The sequence below is a fragment of the Clinocottus analis genome, unplaced genomic scaffold (assembly GCF_023055335.1).
Source record: "Clinocottus analis isolate CAN_PGR_092001 unplaced genomic scaffold, fCliAna1.0.p SCAF_1, whole genome shotgun sequence".
Lineage (NCBI taxonomy): Eukaryota > Metazoa > Chordata > Actinopteri > Perciformes > Cottidae > Clinocottus > Clinocottus analis.
Genome location: NW_027175820.1, coordinates 217,132 through 242,543, shown reverse-complemented (window position 1 = coordinate 242,543; position 25,412 = coordinate 217,132). Strand labels below are relative to the sequence as shown.

At 44.6% G+C, this 25,412-nt stretch overlaps 1 protein-coding gene across 1 annotated transcript in view; it reads right to left on the bottom strand.

Annotated features, from left to right (window-relative positions):
* si:ch211-186j3.6 (neural-cadherin) overlaps positions 1-25,412 on the bottom strand; it is a 250,418-nt gene that overhangs the window by 134,991 nt on the left and 90,015 nt on the right. The window contains exons 7-9 of the mRNA XM_068575994.1: positions 17,005-17,147; positions 4,843-5,015; positions 1,141-1,309 (exon numbers count right to left, since the gene is read on the bottom strand). Of these exons, the coding sequence (XP_068432095.1) occupies positions 1,141-1,309; positions 4,843-5,015; positions 17,005-17,147 (485 nt within the window). The remainder of the gene's footprint in view (positions 1-1,140; positions 1,310-4,842; positions 5,016-17,004; positions 17,148-25,412) is intronic.

Below are 25,412 nucleotides of genomic sequence, written 5' to 3'. Positions count from 1 at the left end.
TTGTCTGCTACTGACTCAACACTATTGTCAGATTTATGTGCAATACTGTTTTATATTTCATATTTTGTGCCTTATGTTTTAAGTTTATTGTAATTCTGTGTTAGGAATATTTCCACTGCATGGAATAACTGTCTGTTATTTTTGCTCACGACAGTAAACCATCTGGAAACAGCTGGATCCAGTCCCGGTAACAAAGGGACAAGCTGGTATCGGATATGATTGATCTCCAAAAACACAAAGCATTTTATTTAAATTCATATCTACGTATCCATTTGCTCCATCTAGCTCTCCAGAGTGAAGATGCTCGTGCGTCGTGTTGCTGTGGAGTCATGCAGCCAGTCAGAAAACACTCTCAGACTGCTGCTCGGCGCCGGCCCGTACTCTGAGTCCGGATGTCGCATCAGGACAGAACACATCAGACTGAAGCTTCACTTCAGTCTGAGGTGGAAGCTGTTTAAACACGACGTGAAGCTTCCTGCTCTTCTTTCAGCCTCGGGTTGTTGGAACCAATCATATATCACAAACTTTTATAGACACGCAATTTCCTGGTTGATTATGCAAATATATTCTATACCAAGTAGAAGTAAACATGATGTTTTAGACTTCTGCAAGCAAATCCCTGTATGATTTGTTCCATGACCAATGCAGACACACAGATGCATGTTGACTTTCATCAAAGACTCATCCATTTATTATTTAAACGTGTTTATGTAAAACCTTTATACAACATCAACATGGCATTAGGTTCATGTTTTTTCTAAAACTAGAAATGTTCAAAACATATAAATATTGTACTTCTAGAGGTTTTACATGAACATTTTAAATCTGTCAATATTCATTTTATGGTAAAACAAAAGCTTTCATTAACATTCTGTTTGTCTCAAAGTCCTCTACATTTTAAAACTGAGGAGGCAAAGAGTTATAGTATGCTTAAAAATATTAAAAGTAAAACAATTGTCACCACTAAAGTCATAAGGCTTTGAGTTATGATCCATTTTTATCTGCAAAATGACAACGATTGCACTTTTAATCCACTTGTACACATCCTGCATGCCGAGTTGTTCTCTATTAGATGAGATGGACTGTAAGAGAGTGTGTGTGTGTGTGTGTGTGTGTGTGTGTGTGTGTGTGTGTGTGTACCAGTGTCCGGGTGGATGCTGAACGCGGGCACGGTGGAGTCTTTGTGCATGAAGCCGTATGTGACCCGGCCGTTGGAGCCCTCGTCGGCGTCGACCGCGTGAACCTGCAGAACGAAGGAACCGGCCGGCTGGTTCTCCAGGACCGACGTGCTCTCTCTGTACTGCTGACACTGAGGAGAGAGAAGACAGCGAGGAGGAGGAGGAGGAGAGAGGAAGAGGAGATCACGGCATGGAAAGTGAGGAGAAACTTGCATCAGTTCATTCATTGATTTGCTTCATTTGCTGGTGTCAGTAAGACAGTGGTGACGGTTCAGGGGTCTGAAGTCCGTCCCATAGCAGTGAAGGCTGTTGGCAGCGGTGTGAACATGAAACTGATCTTTTATCTGCTTTGTCAGCTGCGTCCACAACAAGCAGGTCTTCATTGGAAGTGGGGCGCCACGCTTCACAGTTCAGCAGCAGAAAGATGCAGTGAGGAAGAAATACGGCACCGAGCAGGTAGATTTCTGTCAGCTGAGTAAAACCTTTTGTTGCTGTGCCACGTTTGTGATTTTACTGAATAATTTAATGCACAATAAACTGCTCATATATCTACAACAGGAGTTTAGAAGGTAGACAACCCAATATTTCAAAAAGACTGTAAACAGATGCTCCCACACTGAATATATCCACATTGTGCTAAGAAGGAATACTGAATGCAACACATGCATTTCCTCCTGGAAGGGGCTGCACCTGCAGTGTCACCTTCAGTCACGTTACTGAGATTTACCTCCAGCTCTTCTGAATCAAATTATCTTCCTTTTCATGTGATAAACCCACAAGAGCACACGCGTGGGCTTGTGTGGCTGTTTGCTTGCTCAGTATGTTGGTTCCATGTTTAATTGAAATAATATAACAAGTGTGAATGAAGCAAAACCTTTTTTGCAGGAGTTCGACAAACGGCTCAGATTCCAATATCAGAGACTATTAAAACTAAAGATCCTGCATCTAAATAACAAAAGCTGCATGATCCCATAACTCCCGTGGTCTTTCACCGCTGTTGTGTTATTTCTCTCTGAGTCGCTCTAAATATGCACCACACAGCGTAGCTTCGTCTATCCGCCGTCGTGTTTAAAGGGAGGTATTCCCCAGAAAAGAGTGACTTTAAAGGACGTCCAACAATGTGGATTTAGATCCTGAAACAGCACCTCTGCTCTGCGTGTGCTGCTGCGCCTCCACGCCTCCACTCATCACAGAGATTCATTAGGAAACTTCAGTTCTTGGTGAATTGCGAAGTAGCTGTTCCGTGTTTGGGTTCTCAAAGATTTTTTGTCAATCACGCAGCTTGTCAAGACACACGGAGAGCTTCATTATCCTCATTTACACGCCGCCTGGGTTTCGCTCACTCCCCCTTTTCTCTCTCCGGTCTCTCATCTTTCGCTCTCTCGCTCTCTTTCCTCCCTCGTGTCACTGGATTGGTGACGCTCATGTGTCGAGAGTGGAGGGGAGGAATCCCTCAGCAGTGCTGCTTGATGTCTCGCTTTGACGTCTCACTAATGACACTGGAACTCTTTTTTATTTTCCCTCACTTCCTGCCTCTTCCCATTCTTCCATCTCCTCCTCATCCTCTATTCTCCTCTCGTGGAACAATGCTTCACCTTTCTTCGCTCCTTCAACTCTTCCATCTGTATTCATCAGAAACTTTTGGATTTTTTTTTTCTGGCTCCGGAGCTTCACATTTTGCTTTAAAGCCACATAATACGGAGGAAGATCAGCAGGTTTGCATGCAGGCGTTCACTCATGCGACGCATCAGATGGCTCACAAACGCTCAGTCGGTGTTGAAAGAGCTCAGGTGTGTGGACCGGTCACAACCCGGACCAACGCACCAACACGTATGAACACAAGGAGACGGTGTGCCCGGTCACCGATTCTGTGATTTGAATGGACAGGATGTCGGGGAACAGCCGCGTCTGGTTTGCTGAACTCAAGATTGCATCTCTGCTTCCTGCAGATGATGTGCTTTTGGCTGGCTCCATCAGACCGTGACCTTCAGCGCACGCTCGGATGGTTTGCAGCTGCGACGCGTTCGGGATGACACTCGGCGCCTTCAAGTCCAGCACCATGTTCTTTGGCTGGAGTTTGAGTCTCGCTCACGAGTGAGGTTGCGTTGTCATCAGCAATGGAGCTGAGCTCCAGGGAAACCATCTGGATGGACCAGACGATCTACGCTGCTACTCTCACCTGTGAATGAAGAGATGGTATACAGGAAGTTGATTCACGAGGTGAGGAGCAAAGGAGTTTGCAGCGCAACTTTTTTATGTTCTAATAGATTCAAACACATCAACCGATTTGATGGCATCTCTCTGTTGCTGTAATTTAATGCCGTCACCTCAGAGCATCAACCCACTGTGATTGTTTTTCATCAAAGGGAACATAAGGACTGCTGTGGCGCTAAAAACTAAAGAGTTGTCCGTGTGCGGCTGAAACACTGACATTTGCAGGACCCTGATGAAGGTTTGATATTCACTGTGGATTAGCAGCATCTGGACAGAAAAACTCATATGAGGCCCCAATATCCCTGTGAGCCCACGAGGTGTTGGAGGTTAATACATGTCTGTAGTGTGTGCCGCGGGTAAAACGCAGGATCTGGCAATAGATGAGATTGCCTGGCTGTGTCCCTGCAGCTCAGCGTGTGCCTTTTGCCCCTCCGCCTTGGTCCACTGATCCTGCTCCGAGTTCCAGAGAGACTATAGTCCGTTATATAAGATTGGGTATCAAAACAAGATTAAGGGCCTTGCTGCTTCAGTATCCTGCTGCTGGCCGCCAGCGACAGAGGAAACACCATCTTACATCAGATGTCTCTACTAACTGAGAAACCAACACTGCGAATCTTCTCAATTTCCTGTTGCAGAACGGCCTTTTCCCCTCAGCTCCTTGGTCCATTTTTGACCAAAGACACTTAAATAAACAAGCGTATTTGTCCAGAGTTTTCTCCTCTATCTGCTGCTGTGTTGTTTTTTATTTCTTATTTTGGTACGTGCTTCATTTGTTGTTGTTTTTCATCGGTATTCATGGTTTCTTTGTCCGTTACAATCAGCATCCTGCTCATGGAAAGAGACGAATGAATCACAGACTCGGAGTACGATGCCAGCAGGAGATCCTGAGAGAGGAACTAAAGCAACCAGATCACATGAAGCCAGGAAGCCCTCCTCTTCATCTCCTCTTCATCGCTCATCTCGTCGCCGTCCCTGCGTGTCTTCTCGCTAAAACACTCGGCGCCGGCTCTCTCCTGGGGGAGAGTCAACGCGAAGGGGTTTACTCGGCAAACCGGCGCTCCTCATCTTGGCTGGCGCTGCCAGAAGGGGGGCTCATTTAAAATGGAGACATTAAAAAAAAGGGTGGAGATGTAGCGCTTCCAGAGCGGGCCGGCCGGGGATTTCTTCCCACATCCCTCAAAGCTTTAATTAAAAGGCCGAGATGATGTAGCAGAGAGACGAGGGTCAAGCCGGCTAATCGCTCCTCCAGAGAGGAGAGATAGAGGCTAATAAATAGAGAACGCAGACAGACAAAGAGAGGGAGCCACAAGAGTGATGGGGGAGTTACACGGCAGAGATAGAGACAGGAGGAAGAGAGCCTGTACAGAAAATGGCTGAGCGAGAAGTCATTGAGATGGACGCTGGCGCTTCAAACACGAGGAGGTGAAAGTCACGCCGCTGCTCGTCTCACCTTCTCAAAGACGGGCTTGTTGTTGTTGACGTCGTCCACGCCCACGATGACCTGGGCCGTGGACGACAGCGCCTGAGGGCCGCCGGAGGCGTTGTCGTCCGCCGCCGTCACGTTCAGCACGTATTCAACGCCCTGCAGGTGAGGAGGCGGGCTGGAGCGCAGGCGGATCAGACCTGCAGCGGACGAGAGGACACACACACACACACACACACACACACACACACACACACACACACACACACACACACTGAGTCAGCTTTAGACTTGACTTCTTATGGACATCACAGTGGCATTACAATAGTAACACACATCTGTGCTCAAGAACTAGAAGCACTTGTCCACAGGAAGCTTTTTTATTTTAAAATTAAAAAATAAAGTAAAGAGAATAAATCCAAAAATCCATATATATATATATTTAAACAAAGTGCTAGTGTGTTTACAGGAGTGTTAGGTGTGTGAACATGATTTAATACTTTTATTAAAAACCCCAAACATATAAAATTGTGTTGCATTTTCCATTTTGTTGGTACAGTTTTATAGGTTTGATCCTTTAACAGAGAAGACAAAGTCCTTTCATTTTCTGGATTTTAAGGAGACAAACTTGCAAAAGCATTTAATAAAAGGTAATATAAATACTTGGAGACATTTTACAATATGTGCATTTGACCACTAAAAAGGGTTATTAATGTCCTGTACTGTTGGTTTTGGTCTTTTTCCCAAAATGTAAAGGTCAACTTGTGCAACATCTGGTCAGAGTTTCAGTTTTAATCATGACTACAGTGTTGAAGGTTCAGGTTAACTCCATGCTGACATGGAGATCATATCAGTTTGTGTATTCTTGCCCTGATGTTAGTTTGTTTTTTAAAGACTGTAAAGAATCAGATGGTCTGGTTCAGTGCTGAAGAAAGATCTGGCTGCCCCCTTTATCTTCCTGTTTTAAAATAAAGTCTCTTTTATGTCTATAAACCAATCACTCAGCCGGTGATGCGGCGTCCAGCACCAACAACATGACACCAGACTTCTGCTTTTTAACGTAACATTTCCCAACAAGAGCCGAGTCTGAATGCAGAAGCTTTGAGTTTCTAATCCTGAAATGTTTTTTTTGTAGATATATTTTGTCCTTTATGGGGAAGCAACATATAGACTTTGTTTCTGCATCAGTGAGCGTTATCGAGATGTCACACGATGGTGTACAAAACGTTCAGACCATCCGGTCTGTTTGGGCACTGCTGATATCCCTCAGAGCAGAGCAGCAAACTTATTATATGTGAAGGTCTCCAACAATCCTTCTAGATAAATCACGCCGATTCACCTGACTGCCTCCAGCACATTAATTGGTGCCGCTCACAAAGGAGAGAAACAATTATTACGGCTGAGCTTGAAGGGAAAAAGAGTTTCTCTCACATGAAAAACAACTTCTTCAGCGAGACAGAAAGATGGAGAGCAAAGAAAGCACAGGTGTGTCTGTGACCTCGTTTAACCGCTAACATGTGATCCTTCAGCACACACCTGGCGTCAGGCGGCGCCTCCAGCGGCCACTTGTGCTCTGATCTCACTTACCTGCTCCACATGCAAAGACACACTTCCTGCGCCTGGCTGGAAAGGAGAAGAAGAAGAAATCCAAACCGCCCAAGATGTTTGACACACTTGTACAACGTCTGGCTTCCTGTTAGTTTTACTCTTTTTTTAGAGCTCGTTTAAAGCACGTCTGGGTCTAAGAAAAGGACCAGAAGAGTCGGGCCATCCTGACTGTCTTAAAGTCAAGAATACAAAATAAAAGGTGAGCTCTGGTCACCTTTAATCTCTTTGAATCACTTCTTAAAACTACCTTTCACAGACTTCTATGTGATTCATCCTTTTCCTGATAGAGATGGATAGATATAGAAATAGATATTTATATTTGTTAGTATTATTATTTTCTCGATGGGCTTTTTTGGGACGTCTTGGACCAACACACGCGTTGCCTCTTACTGAAATAATCGGAGTGTATTTTCAGTTCCAGTCCGGTACGTCCAGGGCTTTTATTGTGAAAAGTAACAACAGAAAAAGCGTAAAAGCCTGTAAAGCGATGCCGTTGCCAATGTGGGTGCAAGGAAGGCTCTGCGTCTTGTTTCCACTTCAGGGCAACTTAAGAAAGTTAGCATTCATCTTTGAGAGTGTAGTCACGAGTGTGTTAAAGTGCAGCAGTTTGTCAACACAAAACAGACTTCACGATACTTACAAGTCACTTTGGTAACACACAGTAACACTTTGACAGAACTACACAACCTTCATGGCAAGAAAAAGAGTTTAGATGATAAACTAATAACCTGTGAACGCCGACTTGTTCTCTGCAGTTCAGTCTGAGCTCAACATTCAACTCGCTCGCTGAAGTGATACGAGCGGCTCTTCACGAACGCCAAGAAATGATCCTTTAAGGTTGCAAACCACGCAGAAGAAAACAGTAAATGTTGACCTGTCGGAGATCACCAGTTAGCTTTGTGAGCCGACGGAGGATTCTCGACACCTCGAGGGCACGAACGCCACAAAGTGAAGAGAGGAAATAACCAAACAATCACCATCGAGACCAGAGGCGAGAGAGAGCGAGGTCGGAGGATAACCCACATTATCCATCACGCTGTGTGAGCTGCTGCAGAGACACAAACGCTCCCTTCATGAGAGAGAGAGAGAGAGAGAGAGAGAGAGAGAGAGAGAGAGAGAGAGAGAGAGAGAGAGAGAGAGAGAGAGAGAGAGAGAGAGAGAGAGAGAGAGAGAGAGAGAGAGTGTTTCTGGTGGACACAAACTTTCATATTTCAGTGTTTTTTAGCTCTGAGAGAGATTTCATTAATTATGTTCAACATATGAATAGTTCAATTGATTGGTATTTTCTTTTAGTGCCATCATTCTGTTATTCCATGTCCTCTCTCTCTCTCTCTCTCTCTCTCTCTCTCTCTCTCTCTCTCTCTCTCTCTCTCTCTCTCTCACTCTCCTGGTCCGGTGTAGGCGGCTCATCTGCATCCCTCTCTCTGCTTTGAATGGCTCTCCTCCGCTCTGTATTCATCTCGCCCTCTGGTGCTCTGTTTACTTTGTACGTGCGCTTGTGTGAAAATGTGTGCGTGTGGGCTAAAAGTGCGGACACACTTATTACACCCTCCTTATCTTCAGAGTGAGGGGGGGTGTCATGTGTTCACCCGCTCGCCGCTACACCAGAGGCCCTGGAATCAGAAACACACACATCTGTGATACGTGTGTGTGTGTGTGCACTATTCATCCTCCTATCTCCGTTTGCCAGACCAAAGCAACCGATTAGACAGATTGCAGACAGACGATGTTTGAATTTCTTTTTAATATTTTTGGGGTGATTCTCACTGAATGAGCACGACGACGCACAGCGAGTTGATGTGGAGACGAGTCTCCTAAAGGACGAACAAAGGGAAGAGGAGAATTGCTATTCTACTCAAGTTAACGCTAAAGCTCATCATTTCTGAACTGCATATGTACAGTATGTCCCTTCTGTTTGCCTTCCAGTGTGTGTGTGTGTGTGTGTGTGTGTGTGTGTGTGTGGTTGCACAAGAGATGGAGGATTGCCATGGAGGGGGTGTGTGCCTCGAGGTGTTTGTCACAATGGCTGGTTCTCTGGCACTGCTGTCCATGGTTAAGGGTATACGTAGGGGTGTGTGTGTGTGTGTGTGTGTGTGTGTGTGTGTGTGTGTGTGTGTGTGCGTAAGAGATAAAAATAAACAGGCGAGGGAGGGGAAAGATGATTTTAATTTACAGTCTTCTAGGTGTAAAGGGAGGAAGCTTTGCATCAAGAAAGACGTGTCACATACAAAGTCACAGGCACTTAAAAATGCATAAACACACACACACACACACACACTGTGAAATACACACAGGTGCAAACAAAAGTTTATATTCAGCAAACGCTGCTGCAGAGGTTGATGCAGAGTACATTAAAGTCCGGCAGTGAATTGTATTTTATTTACAGACTCCGGCTCTCCGGAGGTGTGGAGAGAAATCTGAGGGGATGTTTTGCAAACGCTCGTATGTATATTATTAAAATCTACGGCCCAGTTTTTACCGCTGTTGTTTGAGTGGAACAACACGGCTCAGGGAGTCCGTACACGCCTTCAGTTTCAAGCAGTTTTCAGTGCGAAGTCGACCCGATTTTCACAAAGTTCTGCAAGCAGCAGAGTGCAGATCTGCCTTGTTGGCAGATCCTTACATCCTGCACAACTGATGGACATGATAGGGTTCCTAAATGTCTCCTGCCAGAGCGCCTCACACCGGACATTCTGGTTCAGCCCACAAAGCCCTGCAACCTCGCAACCGCGGCAATTCATTAACATTTAAATGCCCCCAAAAAGATAGGGCAGCATATTTTATTGTTCTGTGATTTGTGTCAGAGAATTGAGACCTTGTGATCACGCATCTGGGACACACACACACACACACACACACACACACACACACACACACACACACACACGAAGCAACCGGGGAGAGATCTGTAAATCCCTCGGAGGAAAACATCACATTAAATGTATTATTACTGCGTCAAGCCAACAGGAAACCTGGCTGAGACAGACCGTGATCAGCATCTATTTCTAGTCCTGTTTCTCCTTCTGAGGACGAAATAACCTGATATTCCCAATAAAATGTAAACATGTGCATTTATTAAACAAATAGAGCAGTTGCTGATTGCAGATGTTGCCCAACCTCTCAGCAACCATCAATTAGTTTTCAGATGAATGTGCCACGCGGCTTCACCTGCTCGTCCACCTGTCCACCGTCTCAACATGCATTCACCTCACAGCTTCACATCTCACTGTTACCAGCTGGTTTTATGTGTGTTGGATTTTCCACTGGCGCCAATTTTGTACCCAAGTTTTTAAGAGGAGGTTATGTTTCCTGTTTGTTTTTGTCAGCAGGATTACATAAACTAGCAGCAGGAAGTCTTACACAACGTGGTGTACAACAACTTTGTGTCATACAACACTTACAGAAAGTTACTCCTCGTCTTGTGAGGAGTGTTTTCTGATGAAGGTTCACGTTCATGCGGCCTCTGCAGAACACAACTCAGGTTTGGGAAACAAAATGATACTTCGTTCTGTTTAGACACGATCATAATTTGGGTTAAAATAACTTTAAAGGTCTGCAGGTTATCCGCCTGTTGGAGCTTTGTGTCCAGACAAATAAAACTAACTCAGTATTAAGTGAACAAGTAAAACACTTGACACACCATTTTGAACCAAAAGCTTTTAAACACCTATAAGTTGCACTTTATTTAACGAAGCTGTTGGTATTAAATTGAAGGCCATGAGCAGCATTATGCATCAGCTTTACAGCTAATTTAAAATAAGCGATGCTGTCGAGGAGCCTTTCAGGAGGAAATACTGAAGGATCCCTCACAACGATGGACGCGCATCGCCGTGAAGCTTGTTGAGATCAAGGCACATCTCAATATTGAGCTATTCATTCGGCTTCGGAGGCATAATCAACCGATAACACTCGAGGCTGCAGCGCAGTCAGAGAAAGAGCTGAACCTTCTCTGCCAAGCGGGGACATGAGGTTCACTCTGCTGCTCCTCACATGTCTGCTTCTAATTATAGACACTCCTTCCACGCGAGGGTTGCAGACTTCCAGTGGAGGTTTGGCCATCTCAGCAGCGAGATGTATTCAGGCCAAATCTCTCACCTGGACACCTTCGCTGCCATAACAGAAAAAAAAAAAAAGCAATTTGCTCAAACTCTGAAGCGACAGTAGCCTGGATGGTTCACTCACAATTTCTCATTATCCAAACACAAATAGGCTTTTGTGCGGCGCGTGCTGCAGGTTGAGAGGGTTGCATTGTACGATGGGCTTATGAGAGATTGGGATGAATAAAATAAAAATAGGGAACAATGACACTAACCGACCAAATGAGAAAACCTGGCCAAAAAAGTAAATTAATGAACTATCCTTTAAAATGCAGATTATTGTAATACTGCTATTAATCCTGACATAAACTGTATGAGCTATTATTACAGCAAGCGGTGCAATGGGTGCTGCATGTGCAGCACATGCTATCGTTGTGGCTTCATGGTGCAATGACCATGTTGTAGCACTTGTAAATTATAGGCTTGATTGTTCTTCCTGGAAGGGACAAATGGAATGACGCTCTCTACAATAGGTATTGAGATTTAGAACAAATGATGTCATAGAGGTGGAAGAGGGAGAGCAACAACACATACTCCTCTTTTCACTGGGTAAGTGTGATGCCATTCACAGATCTATAGAACAATATCAAGGAGTCACCAAAGTCATGAGAGTCTTTACAAACGTCTTTGCACTCAAAGCTGCAGCTGGATGGAGATACGTGACGCTGCCGTCTCCAGAAACGTGCTCATCACCATCGTCATCATACTCCACGATGTCTTCATCGAGAACAAGAAGCAGGCGCTCGTTCAAATGTCTCACAAGATCTGGTCAAACTGAATCTGGTGACTGTTTGTGTGCATGTAAACATGTAGCTGAACATATGCATGCTGTTTTCTCTATAATTTCACATGAAACTGTTTTATTTTGCACAAATAAAGAGATTCACACACCAGTACACAGAATGGACTTCATTATGTGTTTTTTCCTTCACATTAACCTTTAATTTATTGATTTACCAGAATAAATGCTGGGTAGTGATATGGTTATGGAGATATAAAAGACCAATATTGAGATGAAAATACTTTACTAAAGAAACAGTCTCTATGCAAACGTCTGACATGTCCTCTGTGGATGAGCAAGAGGAAACGTGGCAGCGTGGTTTCAGGAAAGGAAACGTTGCTGGGACTTTATTTATTTCTGTATTATTTCAATGCTTTCAACAAAACATGGAAATCCATTCACACAAATCTTTGTCTCATAACCTGAGCTTCACAACTAATATTATCTGCAAAGTCAGAACATGTTTTTATTTTTCAAATAATAGTAATTTTGGTAAAACATGCCTTTTAAATGAGTAGTATTGAAGTACTTCAGTAGTACTAGTTTTCAAAGTATTGGTGGACAGAAATAGCCGCAGCAGCATTCGTGTTATTAGGATTTCCATCATAAGAAAGATGGACTCTGCTAGAATCATGAATTACAAATTATATTTAAAAACAGACATGCAGGTCCATGCATGCGATGCATTAAGAGAGTAAGCGCTCCTCCATCTCCTCGGTCTGCCCACGCGGCTCCAGCAGCGCCGCGGAGTGCACTCACGCTTAATGAATTGAGACACAAGGCCAGATAAATGTGACCGGTTCAGTAAAAGCAGCGAGCAGACACAAAGCAGAGCGGCTAGCGCCCGCTCGCCATGTGACATGTGCAGGGAGCAGCGGGGGCACCCTGCGGTCCGATCCCCGCTTTACTCAGCCTCTGGCTGGCACCGACATCTAACGGGCCTAAAAGCCCAAGATGAGAGCAACACATGCTGGGTAAGTGCTTGAAAATGGGACATGGAAAAGGTTTTAGGATATTCCAAGAACAAAGCACACAGCCAGCGTCTGCTCTAATCTATGAGACGCGTGTCCCCGCGGTGTGGGTAATGGCCGTGTGTGTGTGTGTGTGTGTGTGTGTGTGTGTGTGTGGGGTGTGTGAGTGTGTGTGTGTGTGTGTGTGTGTGTGTGTGTGGGTGTGTGTGGGTGTGTGTACATATGTACAATACATGTGTAAGTCTGTGTATACAAGCACATGATTGTTCATGTTTAGGGTTTAGTCTGCATGTATGTTGCGTGTGTGTGCACGTGTGTGTGCATGTGTGTGTGTGTGTGTGTGTGTGTGTGTGTGTGTGTGTGTGTGTGTGTGTGTTGCAGCTAACAGAGCCAGCACATATCATCGGTTGTCCGAGATGGAGAAGATGTATCCCCCAGGGGTCAGAGAGCAGCCGTCACTTCACATGAGCGGCAGCCAGGAGGGAGGAAGAGGAGGGGTGAGGCGAGGGACGGGTGAGAGACAACACAGAGGACTGAGAGAGGAAGAGGAGGGGTGAGGCGAGGGACGGGTGAGAGACAACACAGAGGACTGAGGGAGGAAGAGGAGGGGTGAGGCGAGGGACGGGCGAGAGACAACACAGAGGAATGAGGGAGGAAGAGGAGGGGTGAGGCGAGGGACGGGCGAGAGACAACACAGAGGACTGAGGGAGGAAGTGAGATGGTGGTGTGCGGTGAAGGAAGAGAGGGAAGGAGGGGATGCTTCCTCCAGTTAACATCATGGTGTCTGCAGCTGGGAGAGGAAGAGGGTGGAATGAAGAGAAGGGTTAAAGGAGTAGAGGGAAGTGGACTAGTGGAGGAGAGGATGAGACTATAACGATGCCAGAGGGAACCGGGAGAAGAATGAGGGCAGAACAATGTGGGCTTGTTACATAAAGCAGGATCAGACTGAGGTCATCAGACCAAACACAAGAGATGGAGTCGAGGAAAGACTAAATAATAGAAATGAAAGGAGACAACAGAAAGACACTCTCCCCATCACTGGCTACCTAAAGTCCTCCCTGAAGACAAACTCACCTCCTGCCTGCCTCTCTTTCCAATCGCATAACACTTAGCTGAGAAAAATAGCAAATGATGGAAACCTTTTTATTGGCACCAGAATTGCAGTAAATACTTCCTCCACGAGGAGGAGGGTGAGCGGGCGTCTCTGTATTTATGGGTTTTAATAGAAAGAACGCGATCGGCATATTGACCGGCCCGCTCGGATCCTAATGGGCATCTTAAATCTCGGGGAAAACGCACTGTATTCTGGGGTGAGTTACAAGCAAATTAACATGGAGAGGGAGGGCCGGCAGCGCCGCTCCTGCCGGAAGGGAGGAAAACAATCGCTTGACTGATTGTCGGACGTTTAGGATGAGTTGGCAACGAGAGGGGAGAGGAGGCGATAAACGATTTCCATCAGCGGCAGGGAGAGAGAGAGCGAGGCGGCTGGAGAGGGTGGGCGGACTCCAGCCCGCTCGCCTCCCATTACAAGAGCCATAAAATAGTTTTAATGACCAAATGTCGGGCGCTTTCAAACAAGATATTGGATCGTATTACAGGCGTTATGGTGTCGCACCTTGGCGCACACACTCCTGTCGGGGAAGACGGTGGATCGCCTCAGTGTGCATTCGCACTGGGCTCGACGGCTTTCAGCCAGCATGACGTCATCGGGCTGCTCGTAGTACCGACAGAACCACAACACCTCTAAACGACAAAGGTTTGTGAATACATGTCGAGTTCTGTACTTGTCCCCTTTGGGGAACTATTTCCTTGTATCCTGTTGTTTGAGCAGCGATGTCAGATTGATGGGACGGCTGCAGCCAGCGGTCCACACGCCGACCCGGACCTGCTGGACTTGAACCATCGAGCCAAATCAAGACCCTACGGACGGAGCTCCTGTCACGCTGAATGAACGACACATTGCAATGTGCTATGATGTAAATATGTGTATGGACATTTTTTATGAATCCCTCCATCTCTCTCTCTCTCTCTCTCTCTCTCTCTCTCTCTCTCTCTCTCTCTCTCTCTCTCTCTCTCTCTCTCTCTCTCTATATATATATATATATATGAAATATATACATCGTTGGCTCCACATCGCTGGTATAGAAAGCCCAAACAACTAATTAGCTGCTTCCAGCCTCTAAACTCTAAAGACTTGATTTCCTTCTCTATTCTCTGCACGTTAAACATCTTTAGGATTCAAAAGAAGCAGTTTAAAAGACAGTGAATTGGATCAAAAGGATGAAATATTGTTTATAAGTATTTTCAGACAGAAGGAAAGTTCAAACTAAACCTGTAAATCTGCTGCCTTGTTCTTCATCAACAGTCTTACAGACAGTACAGGATGTAGATTTGGGACTTAACGAGGTCATCCATACGGTGGCTGGTTATTGCTTCAGTTAATAAACCATAAATCAAATCAAATCAATCCTACTGAACCTGTGCATTAACCCATAAATGACTAAATGCATCAATCTGAGCTGGATGGAGTCGGCACCGTCGTCTCAGTTGCAGATAAACAGCATGCACACGGAGTAATAAATACTAATTTAGCAGGCCGATAAGTCCACCATCTAAATGGAAGTAAAACTTTGCCGACATTGAATTTCAATACCGAGCTCATTGGTCTAAGAAAGCAGACTTGAGGTAAACAGTTCACCTTCAGCAGGTGACGACGGCAGAACTTCAACGTGTCTCTAAACACACCAGAGCCCAAACGGTGCGAACGGCAGAATCAAGCAATCATCTGACGCCGGGTGGAATCGAGTTATGAGCCGCGCTGCTTCTCCCACCTCGATAACACGACCAGTATCGGTGAACGCCGACTCCACTGAAACGTCACTGCTGGAACAGAGGAGACGCCGCTTTGAAGTACTGAGTAATTGAATTTGTAGAAGTCAACGTATTACCCTATAATAGGATATGCAGATTCAGAGGGGGTTGCAATTTACAAAGGGGTCGAACCACTATGAAATTGCCGCCCCCCTTCCCGCACCACACACACACACATCCTGCACACACACACACACACACACACCGTCATTAACACAGTTTCCTATTTCACATTGCTGCTCCCGCCTCAGAGGAAGTTGAGATGTGGGACTATAAACCTCAGATGATATTTTGTTACAGAGACACTGTGGAAACGCTCGGCTCACTCCGGCTGATTATTCTAACGTCTCCATGACATGACCTGTCAGGATTTAAATATCCTTGACAAAGCTTCCTGCAGACAGAAGGAAGGAAGGCTGGCGAGGCGTCCCTACACTCAGAACGCTAGAGAGGCTGAAGGACATAAAACTATACCACACAACTATATGAAGCCTCATTTCAAGAAGCTCCGAGGCACACTTGACAAACTGCAGAGCTTTTACATTTACACGGTGCATGTAAATATAGCAGGGAGGGCTGACAGCGAGGCGGGGTGTGAACAACGGGAGGAAAAGCAATCTTTTTGCAGATTTCAGGGTTCCAGGGTAACGCGAGTAAATAGCTCAATAATAACAGGCTTCTGAGCAGCCTGGAGTTTGACTCGACTCGGTTCTATTAATAGAGCGAGGCGAGTTGAACGGTGAGACACATACCATTCAAAATTATAGAAAAATAACAATAAACACAAGTATAATGTATTCTGCAGAGAGCCTTTACAGACGGCTGCTTGTTGCTGCAGTGGAAACGATCTCTGAAGCGATCGGCTTGGAAACAAGAAACCTGGAAATCACAAGAGAGCGAAGCCGCCAGGGTGGACACCTGCACGACGCCCTCACCTGCAGGAAGCCTCTTCAAAATAAACTTCCTCCGTCGTGAACTACTGCGTCAGGTTGAACCTGTTGGAAACTGTGCGCGAAAATCTTCCCGCGCCCTTTTTAATACCCAGCATGCCCCATTCAGACAATCTTTTGGCATAAAATACGTAATATTTTTCCATGTTTAAACCGAACGACAACATTTTTTGACTGGAACTCCTTCCTAACAGGACAAGACTTTGTTTTGTTGTGATTGTTGTTGCAGATTCTGATTCTTTAGGTCCTAATCTTTCCATAAAGGTGTCTTATTGACGCTCCAGGAGGCTTTTTAGGGGAATCTGGCTCACATCATGCTGGATGTTCATAGTTACCATCCAAATATCTTTTAAAAGTGTTTTTTTTTCTCGCAGATATACATTTTTTCCCCAAGACTTTGATGAACAAATACATACAATAAGTACTGTAATTAATTTGGGGTTCCTACAAGGACTCAAACAGGGAAAAGAGGTCAAAACTGGTTCCACAGTTTTCAACGGTTTAAGGCAACAAAAGCGCGTTGGTTCAGGAAAAGATGGCCAGTCGTGTTGAAACAACACCGTAAGTTCTGTTGCTGAAGAAGACGAGTTCAGTGAGAAAGCATCAACATGGACTCCTGCTTCACACGGAGACGCACTGCGCTCTCCTGGCTATGCGATTGCTGTTTGTAGTTTTTGTTTCTTTCATCTTTTGCGATCTCTCACACGATGCCGTCCTATGATAGACTATTCCGCCCAAACCCCCCGCAGCCGGTTCTGCATGGTTTGCACATGAAGAAGTCAGTGCATTGCCTACAAACAATAACAACTAAGAATTAGAATGAACGAGATTGAAGCGGATGAGAAGGTGCAGATGAGCAGAAACAAGAGAAAAAGAAAGAACACATATTAAACTCCAGCATGTTTTCTTACCTTTTTGGCTGTCGATGATGAAGTTGCCCTCCTCGTTGCCCGAGGTGATCTTGTACGTGATGCCGTCCCCGTCAGGGTCCTTCGCCAGAACCGTGGCCACGAGCGTGTTGGGTCCGGCGTCCTCCGAGACGAAGGTCCGATATCTAATGAAACACGTGCGGGGACATTTCAGGACGCGAAACATTCAACATAGTTTTATCAACGCGTTCGACCAGCAGATCAATGCGTCAGAGAGCACAAGACAAAGATGGAAACGGCTGCAATAAACACAAAGATATTGATTTGAAACATGGATGTGATCATTTACAGAGCAACCCATGAACCAGCACTCATCATTATAACCTTGTTAGCGTCATTTCACACGTGGTTTTGCAATGGGGAACAAACATGAACATGGCTGGCTTGATATTCTGTTGAGAAAGAGCATAACATTATTCCCTGTACCACCTCCATGTGGCAGCCGTTAGACTCTCTGCATGTCACAATCAACGGCCTAAACGATGACAAATGTTAACCTGAGATTTTTGTGCCATTTCTTGTGTCTGACATTTGGTAAATGTTGCTCGCAATTACCTTTTTTTCTCAGTCTGCTAAGCGACGGCTGGACCAGTGTTTGTGTTGCGCACCGTGAGCAAAGAGCCTTTCATAAAATGTTTACATGTGCAGCCACAAGGGGCCTACCTGGGAGTTTATCAGGTAAGTAGTTTGGCTCCCAGGAGCACGATGCTGACAATATTTCCAACAGAGCCAGCAGACCTGCATGCAGCAGAGCTTTACTCAATGTTCAAATTTCATGCGTTTCATGTGAGAGCTATCTTTTTTTTAAACAGCATTGGCGGTTTCCTTTTCCACCAGCTAGTTGATTGCTTTCACCGCGAGCCCCAGGTGTTAATCAGTCCCTGAACAGTTGCAGAAACACAAACCAGCAGAGTTCTGAGGAGCAGCGTACGCAACGACCCGCAGGGCAACATTCAAAATAACCTAGAAAAAGAAATACCATTCTGCTAACCACCATATATTTATACATATGAGCATCCAGTGAAGACAAAGATTCAAACTCACATCCCAGACGTCTAACTGCGCCCCACACGCATCCTCCATGACGCGCTCCGACATTGAGGACCTGCAACCTGACGACGTTCAAAGTGAGAACGTGGAGCAGGGAGGCGAAAATTAGCTTCCTTTTCCTCGTTATATTTCCACAGTGAGACAGGAAGCAGTGGACAGGAAGAGTTCCCAGCACACAGGGTGTGCAGGACGCTGTGAAGACCACTGAAGGGTGTTGGTGTCCACAATCAGTGGACGAGAGACAGGACGCTCAGTGCCGAGTGCTTGATGCTGTCACGGTTCTGTTGTTGATGCTTTGCTGGGCAGCGTGCAGCAGCATCATGAGCTCATCTTTACACTGCAAGCAGCAGCGAACCAGGTCAACACACTCATGAGACCAACATGTCTCGTTACACTAAAACACACGAGAGAGTGATACAAATAGTTCAAAGTTGGTATTCATTACACAACATTAGTGTGCAGGGTAATGACTTTATATATACACACATAAATATACATATAGTACATACATATGTATGTACGTATATATATATATATATATATATATATATATATATATATATTTATATATATATATATATATATATATATATATATATATATATATATTTATATATATATATATATATATATATATATATATATATATATATAGATATATATAGATATATATATATATACATACATATGTATGTATATATACATACATATGTATGTATATATATATATATATATATATATATATATATATATATATATATATATACACATATGTATGTGTGTGTGTATATGTGTGTATATATATATATATATATATATATATATATATATATATATATATATATATATATATATACATACACACACATACATATCCACACACACACACACACACACACACACACACACACACACACTTTATATATACACACATACATATACACATACATATATTACATACGCATACATACATACACACACACACACACACATGCACACACACATATGCACACACAATGTGTGTGCATGTGTGTGTGAATATGTATGTGTGTCACACATACATATTCACACACACACACACACACACACACACACACACACACACACACACACACACACACACACACATACATACATGCACACATACATATATATACACACACATACATACATACATACATACATACATACATACATACATACATACATACATACATACATACATATGTGCATATGCGCACACACACACACACACACACACACACACACACACGTATCCATATACATAGATAAACAGATCTGTATAAATCACATTCAACTTGCCTCCACATGCATTCCTCAGCAGCCCACGCTCACCAAACTGGATTCAGCTTCTTGCTCTGAAATTCTCCTTCAGTTTTGTCTTCGTATCTCAAGAGCAGCACTTTGAACTTCAGCTTTGAACTCTCGTTTGGCCTTGCGCACGCATCTCTGAACCACTGATGGGCTTGAAAGCAAAACTTTTCTTGAAAGGCTGGCCTTTCCACCTTGTTGACACAAGGTTTCACACTGTTCTGTGCTGCAGGGCCGCGGTGCAGCGGCGCTGAGGGCGACAGCAGCATCAGCGTGCTTCAGCAGCGCCGGGCTCTTTGGGTTTTAGTTAAACGTTAACGAGTACCTTGGTAACAGCACCGAGACATCTGAACAAGCGGATTTGAACAAGATTGAAACATTACAATAAATGATGAATGGACCTGTACTTGAATAGAGCTTTTCTCATCTTCGATCACTCAAAGCGCTTTAACAGTACTTGTCATCATTCACCCATTCACACACTGATGGCCCACCACGAGTGACTAACAATCATACACATTCATACACTGTAGCCACAGCTATGGGAGCAATTTGAGGTTAAGTGTCTTTCCCAAGGACACAGGGAACCGACCGCAGAGACCCAGACCATACACCATCACCACTCAGTCTCCATTCGGTGTTTTAGTCCAAGGGAATGAGCATAAACCCGTTATTACATGTTCCCAGTGCAGTTTCCTTTGGTTTAAAAAAAAAAAAGAGTCCTGTTTTCAAAAACATGGGGGAACCTGAAGGTCACTCAGAGAGAACAGACCGCCACCAGAACAATCCATCCCATCATTTAATGGTTTCTTCTCAGGCTTCACTCAGTTCCCTTAATGCTCCCGACAAGCACACAACAAACAAACCGTAACACAAACCCCTTTTTGCAAGAAAATGGAGAAATAACTGCAATAGAGGTATTGAGGTATTGAGGTTTTTCTAAAACACAAGCAACTAAAAGAGAACCACTTGGATAGATGAATAGATATATGTATAGATTCAAGATGGTTTTACTGTCACAGATTACAGTTATTCTATATAATGAAAAGCTTAGATTTATTTTACATTCAACGCGCTTCAACTGGAGAGCGTATCTTGATGAAAAGTATTTTAAATGTCCTTTTTTCTGTGAGCACTACTACAATCCTTACAGTCAGAAACAGAGAAAAACACATGAAATCGTACTCTGGTGGCCAAGACGCTTCTCGCTCGCCTTTTGTTGCTGAGACTTCCTGTTATTTGACTTTTGTCGACACCGAAATACAAACGTGTTGAAGTGAGTCCTTTTAATAGCGCTCACAGCAATGAAACCAGCCCTTCTCATCAAGTTTCCCTCCATGAATACTGTGGATCCCGAGCACTGTCCCCACACTGCCAACAGCTGTGCAGGGTCTTTACTGGAAACATTAGACCTAATGAGTGACTGCCTAACAGTAAGGGGAGATATAATTTGGATGACCTGATCCTTTCAGTAATTGTATGCATTTGTCTGCTTGGGCCAGACAGGCAAACCCCTCCAACCGCCATTAACTGTCTGTGTGAATGCTCCTTTTCGCTAATTGCGCTTCAAGCTCAGACTTAAAGATGTACTCTGCTCTCGTCTATCAATTACTCATTTCTCGCCGGCGCATTCGAGAGGCAGATGGAGTAACTCCGACAGCCTGACACGAATGCACGTCTCTCTCTGTCACAAACCGTTGCAAGCGTCGCGGCCCATTCATGTATTCACTGAAAACAAGGCGCTCTCATTAGGAGGCGAACGCTGTGATCATGTTCCTTCACTGCCATCTTTCTGCCTCAACAACTGCTGGACCAGTTCTTCCCGGGTAGATGAGCGATGTGCCACTGCTTTGCTCGGGTTGGAGAACTGTTGTTGCAGCATTTGAGTAATTTCAGCTCGCAGTCTGCAAGCCGAGCACTTCCCCCGCAGATCAATACGCGAGTCAGGCGAGGGGAGATGCTGTGCAGTGGTTCTTTATTATGTAGCTTCTCTGAGGGTACATAGGTCGCATTGATCAAACGGCTTAAACTTGTAGTCTAAGGAAGCTATTTGAAAGATCATTAGATAATTGCTTGTATTTATCTCACCTGAAAGCCAGAGAGAACAAGGCCTTCTTGTGCATGTCTGCCTGCAATGTGATGGCTAAATTAAAGAGGCTGTCTGTGCGGTTGTATTTATGCACGACTCTTTTACACGGGCTGCCGAGCCTCTTTTGTCCCGACTCCCCGAATTAACTCAAGTTACTCATTACAGATGCAGACAGATTAATCAGTATGGATCCAAAAGGAGTTGGCTAACAATTAGGCTTATAAGAAGGAGCAGCCTGAACCGGCAACAATAGCTGAAGCTGAAGTCTGGTTTGTTCCTGCAGACAATAAACTGAGTGACATGCTAAAAACTCCCGGCCGTGAAACAATTAGTTGATTAATCAATGAGTCAAACAACATCCAATTAAACAATTAAACCGTTTTGATGTCTTGCAAATTTAGGACTTGAAATGATGAAGGCACTTCAAAATGACTCGGTACAAAACTATGCTCTGGCAATTAATTTTTCTGTTAATTCTATTCATGGTTTTTTTTTTCCTTTTTGAAAGAAAAAACAAAACTCTGTCAACAAGGACGACCTTGCGTTGATGATAATGAGAATAAATATGAAATCAGACATAGAATTCAAAAGGCTTCTGGTTTGAATTAAAGTCAAACTATATTTACAAAGCTTCTTTACAAGAAAGATCTAAAAAGAAATAAACACTTCAGAAACCATTTCTGAGCATTCTCCTTCCCAAAAGGGCAAAGCAGCAGACGCGAGGCCCATTTTAAAATCCTTCTCACAGTTTTCTAACCTCCAATGAATTAGTTTGAAACAGAAAAAAACTAAATGGAAAAACTGGATTAACTTACATTGCACAAATATTATATTCACTGGTACTTCAGTAAATTGACTTAAATATTCTTATGGTCTACAGAAATATGTATGAAAAAAGATTTGAAAAAGAAGACGGCAGCTTGTTTTGCAACACGTTGACATCGAGCTGCTGGACGTTTGTGAAGAACCGACAAACATTTGCACTGACTTCTCTAAACATATAAAACATTTGAATTATGGCGTTTCAAATAAGACAAATGCAACGCCTCCGCGTCCAGAAAAGCGTAACAGCAAGTCATGATATCATGACATCAATAACTTCACAAGTACACACATAGATAATGATGTGAAACGTGATAATACATGTTGTGTATTTGTGGAAAACAGGCCAACAGAAGATTTAGCCACCGCTGCTCAACGCTAACATCAAGCTAACATCAAGCTAACTTAAATACCTCTGGCAAGCAGGGAGCAGAACGTGCAGAGACAAACAGGAAACTAGAGACACACTACAAAATAAAACAGGAAGCCACACCGTGACACTTCCTGTGTGTCTCTCAGAGAGCGTGGAGGGAGATCTGCTCGCTGAGGGGAAGTGAAGCAGCCCGGCGGTGGAGCGCAGACGCCTTTCGCAATCACATTTTCTCTAATTTAGCCGGATCAATGCGGCAACCAATTGGAATCCGCCTCAGACATACACCGCCACACACTAATTACTTTTTTAACCTTTTTGTTTCACTTTTTGTTTCAGTTTGTTTTCTTTCCGTCGGTCCGAGGGGAGAAACAACGAGACGGTCCCTTCAGGCCGGAGCCTGATGTCGGCCCTGAACATTAATTACTGAATTTAATTATCGAGTTCATTTTGTTTATCCAGATAAGGCATAGAGATGGAGAACAGAGGCAAGTGGTAATTGAGTGTGTGTGTGTGTTGAATAGTTGGGGACCAGGACAGTCAGCTGATCCAACTTCTGCTCGCTGATTGTTTTATTTATTTGCTGGAATGCCTCCTGTCTGATTCCCCCGTTAATCAGTACTTACTAAGATGTCTTTCCATTTGCTTGTTTAAATTAGGTGGACGGCACGGCGGGTGTGAGGCCGGCGGTGCGATAACTGTCGCGGACGTGGCTGCAACGCGAGCACTGAGGCAGCAGTGCTCGCCATAGCGAGATAATAAGTCCGGGCTCTGACATTTTAAATTATGCCGTCTTATTAAGGCGGGCGGGCGGAGTGCACGCACGTATGCGCGAGCCGAGTGTTTCATGTGAGCCGCTTTTTTCGAGAGTTTCTCTGTCGATATTCCCTCGTCTGCTGGGCTCTGCTCTGTTTACCCGGTGGAGTTTTAAAGCTTGATCTGTTGAATCTTTAGTGTGTTTTTAACGGATCGTATTTTGGGTAATGATGTTGACACGGAACATGGAGAAACCTGGACACTCGTGTGTGTGTGAATATGCAATTATAGCATTCTCCAAGCATCTGTGTCTGCACCTCTCCAAGCACCCTTGTTATTTCTGTCAGGAGAGAGTTAACTGTGAGCTAACAGTCGAGTATGTACTGACGTTGGCTTCTGGCGGCCTTCTGTACTCTCCCACTGATCTCCAGTGGTGGAGGGGCAGCATTTATCCACACTGTTGTTTGAATATTAGCATAATCATGTCTCTCAAAACCAGGGTCAGGCCTGAGCCGGGTTTCTGAAAGTAGTGACGGTTACGCTCGCTAAAAGATCATTCACGCACTCCAAGAAGATGATGAAAGCCAGGAAATGAAATGTGGAACGACACACCTGCGTGTAGGATCAAGTAGTTCCTGTTCCTCTGCTGCTAGCTGGCAGTACGCCTGTTGGCGAGATTGCATGTCGCGGGATCGTAAGCGGTTTGAACGGCTCTCAACGTGGCGCTAACAGAGCTAACAACGGCGACGCAGGAAACAGTGTGAGAGCCATCGGTCGGCTCGCCGACATCGGCTGTAAGCGCCGCGTGGCAGCAGGTCGTAGAGCGCTCGCATGAACTGGAAGCACGCTCGCACGGCACGAGTCTGCAGACACAGCGAGGAGAAGCTCTGACACACACACACACACACACACACACAGAGAGAGGAAGAGTGACCTCATCCTCTGCTCAGACGGAGATTGATTCAGTTCATTTTCAGCTCGCACACACTTGTTTTCTGCTGTGTTCATGTGCAGGATGCAAAACCTACTTGAGATTTCTAAACAACTTCTTTTGACGAAGTTTAATGCCGGATGACCGTGAAGCTGCATGTGTTCAGGGGGAGACATTGCTAATCTCTTTTTCAGGAGGTTTAAGGAGACGCATTTCCTGAGATAAGAGGTAAATAAACCTGTACTTGTAGAGCGAGTCCTCCCGTTCACCGTGATGGGAGGGGCTACCATGCAACGTGCCATCTGCCCATCAGGACTCTCTAACGTTCACGGCAACCCGCTTCTGTCGTTAAGCGCCTTGCTCAAGGACACGTCGACGAGCGGAGCCGGAGATCAAACCGCCGACCCCGCTTCACCGCCGAGGCCGCCGCAAATAAACGACGACTGAACTCATCCGGCGAATCCACACAATGATGTGCTGATCACACGAGGAGCTGTGAGGTTTTTATGGGCAGGTAGATTCATTTCTATTAATATTAGCAGTTTATTTTCGTCTTGTCGAACAACACAGATATGTGGGAAATGTTTTGAATATACAGAAATATATATGACTTGTTTGAGATTTAGAAACTAATTAAAATGCCTTATTGAGGGGTTTAAATGCCACACACACGTCTAAATAATTGAATCTCCCAAACACAAGACACACAAGAGCAGGGAATCCAGAGTAGAGTCAACTCAGCAACAAAGAGGCAGAATGAATTTACCAGAATACAGGAAATGAGGTGTCTCATAGCTCCGCCCCCTCATGCGTCCACACCGATGAAACCATGAAACCTAAGCTCCTGCACACGCTCATGGAAACTCATTATCGCAATCTTCCAACTCCAAAAATCAATACAAATAAGACAGATTTTCTCCCTTGATAATAATATATTTAATGACCTCTCTCTTGTTCTCTCTCTCTCCGTCTTCTCCTCTGTCCATCACACACACACACACACACACACACAGACACACACACACACACGCATACGCGTA